This window comes from Pteropus vampyrus, unplaced genomic scaffold (assembly GCF_000151845.1).
Source record: "Pteropus vampyrus isolate Shadow unplaced genomic scaffold, Pvam_2.0 Scaffold534, whole genome shotgun sequence".
NCBI lineage: Eukaryota > Metazoa > Chordata > Mammalia > Chiroptera > Pteropodidae > Pteropus > Pteropus vampyrus.
Window position 1 is genome coordinate 181,029 of NW_011889315.1, and position 2,864 is coordinate 183,892.

Genomic DNA, 2,864 nt, shown 5'->3' on the forward strand with positions numbered 1-2,864 from the left:
ATTATGCGTGTGCAAGGAGTCACGGGATGCGTGTGTAAGGAGGGATGTTTTCTGTGAGCTGATATTGTCTGGGGCAAGTACACAAAGAGTCTTGGGGGATGAATGCATGTAGGTGGAGGTGGGGTTGGGTTTGTCTGGATGGGTATGTGGGTGAGGACTTGGGTATTCAGAGTATGCAGGCTTGGGGGACCCTGGGAGTGTATACTAGAGTGAAGTGCAAAGTGGCATTCGGGGAGGGATGTGGGGGAGAGGGGTCATGTGTGAACCCAGGATGGGTGTGTAGTTCACGGGGCAAGTGTGTAAACATGGTTTGGAATAAATACGCAACAGGTACATGGTTTTTTTTCTGAGCAGAGAGGAGCCCAGAATTGAATGTCCAGACCCTGAGTTCTCTTCACAACTTGGGCCAGCCTCTTTTACTCTCTGGGCCTCAGTTTTACTATCTGTAAAATAGGTCTGAGCATTGTCGAACTAACTAGTTTCTGCCCGGAGTCTCTCCAGAGCTGGAAGTAGGGAGGGTGAAGGTGAGACTTTTACAGCTTGTCTTTTTCTTTCCCTTACTCTAGGAAAGCCCTCCAGGAGCCTCTCCCCAGCCATGGACAAGCCCAGTCTTCCAGAGCTCCAACAGCCCCTGTTGGCAGGTGTAGGCTGCGAGTCCCCAGTCCAGAAGCCTGGCGAGCCAGAGCTGGGGTCCCCCTTTGGAGAGACAGCCTTTGCAGAGTCCCTGACAGGTTGGCAGTTCCTGCCACCACCTCTTTCCTCTGTGAGCGCTTGCCTGGGGGAGCCAGGGCCTGCTGACCTTGAGGTAGGTAGGAGTAGCAGGCCTTAGTGGCAGCCAGGGGACCGGGCTGGAGGTGATCTTAGCTGTGGCCAGCGTCTGACAGCTGGTGGCTGGGGCACCTGTCTTTAGCCTAGAGTCTCACTTCCCAGAAGCACTTGGGCTTCCTAGGTTTCCAGTTGTGGTTGACCTGCTCTCCCTCTCCCCTGGTTTCTTTACCTATTTCCCTCCACATTTGCTTCTCATTTCTGTTTCCTCACCTTTGATTTCTGATTTCTCTGCTCTTATCTATTTCTCTTCAGAGCAGACACACCTCTAGGCGTTTGGGGCAGGTGTGCAAGGTGTCTGTCAGCCCCGGTCTCTCTTTTTTTCAAATTAATGTCGCTTTTATAATTTCGTATTCTTCGTATATATTGTCAAGCTTGTCTTTTATTTCTCAAACATGGTTTCCTGGTTACTATCGCTGTGTAAGAAGTCACTGCAAAACTTAGTAGCTTAAAACGACAACAATCATCATCACTCATGGTTTCTGAGGGTCAGGAATTTGGAAAGGCTTCGGTTGGGTGGTTCTGCCCTAGAGATATTTCATGAGGTTGCAGTCAGCCAGTGGCTGAAATCTGCAACAGTCAGGGGCTGGTGCAGCTGAGGGCTGGCTGGGCACCTCTCTCTTCATGTAGTCTTGGGGTTTCTACCTGGGTCTCCCCATGTAGGCTGGTTTGAGGCTTCCTTCCAGCACGGCAGCTTCAGGGTAGTCAGACTCCTTATGCCTCTAGCCTCCCCCCACCTGAGTGTCTCAGCCAAGCAAGAGCTGCCTCACCTTTTCTGACTTACAAAGTCATGTTGCATTACTTCTACCACATTTCATCAATTATGAGTGAGCCACATCCTGTCCACATTCAAGGAAGGGGACACAGACCTCACCCCTGATGGGAAGAGTATCAGTCACACCGTATGAAGAGCGCATGGGACAGGAGAGATGGTTGTGGGCATTTTTGGAAAACACAGTCTGCCACATTGTGACAGTAAACATCACTCTGACATTGTGTCTGATAATTCCATTGTTTGAAGAGGTCGAGGGCATTATTTCTGCTCATTCTTATTCATGGTTTCTTATGCACCTGATTAACTTTGACTGCGGGCTGGTCATGGTATTTGCAAAATTATTTTTAAGAAAGATTATTTTGAGGCCTAAAATGAAGGTAACCTCCTCCAAAGAGGATTGGGTTTGCTTCAGTCAGCTGCCCAGGGGCACTACCAGTGAAAGATCATTTTTAATCTGGTTCAAGTCTTAATGAAAAGGTCAGTTTTTCTGGGATTGGCAAATGTCTGCAGGGCAAAAAAGGCCTCTGTTGATTTGACTTCTCTGGTAACTTTTTCATTTGTTTTAGCATTACAGTAACTCCTTAAAGTCTTGTGAGCAATTTGATGCAAAAATTAAAAAAAAAAAAATTGTGAAATCCACAATCTATAGTTTCAGCAGGCAGTTTTGAACCATCTCCCCGAATCTCTGTCGTTTTGTGGGTTCCTGTCTGCACTGGTGTCTGTCTCCATTTAAGGGGCATTTAAATCAGAGATTATAAGCAGTTGCCATATCCAGGATTGGACCTGTGAACTCCTGGAAATTGAACTCAGAGCTTTGGTTGTGGGTGGGGCTCTTCCCTGGAGATCGGACCCACAGCTTCCCCTCAGAGGCATCCAGGATGTAAAGTCAGGAGGTTGTCTCCTAGAACAGTTTTCTGTCTTGCCGTTTCTGGCACTGGTCTTTGGGGGCTACAGAGAGCATAGCAGTGGGGCAGGGAAGGTGGGTGGAGATGCCCACCCAAGCCCTCTCCTGCCCATAGGATGCGTCATCCAGTGACAGTGACTCGGACTGGGATGGGGGCAGCCTCCTCTCCCCGCTCCTACCCCATGACCACCTCAGCTTGGCCGTCTTCTCCATGCTGTGCTGTTTCTGGCCTGTGGGCATTGCCGCCTTCTGCCTGGCCCAGAAGGTCAGTCTGTGTGTGGGACTGGGAGGGGACTGGATAGAAAAGAGAAAAATGCATTCAAAACACACAGGCGCGCACGCACACACACACACACACAC

The 2,864-nt window shown here is 49.5% G+C and overlaps 1 protein-coding gene across 1 annotated transcript in view; it reads left to right on the forward strand.

Annotated features, from left to right (window-relative positions):
* TMEM91 (transmembrane protein 91) overlaps positions 1 to 2,864 on the forward strand; it is an 11,851-nt gene that overhangs the window by 6,812 nt on the left and 2,175 nt on the right. Inside the window, exons 3-4 of the mRNA XM_011383633.2 lie at positions 567 to 805; positions 2,620 to 2,769. Of these exons, the coding sequence (XP_011381935.1) occupies positions 596 to 805; positions 2,620 to 2,769 (360 nt within the window). The 5' untranslated portion in view covers positions 567 to 595. The remainder of the gene's footprint in view (positions 1 to 566; positions 806 to 2,619; positions 2,770 to 2,864) is intronic.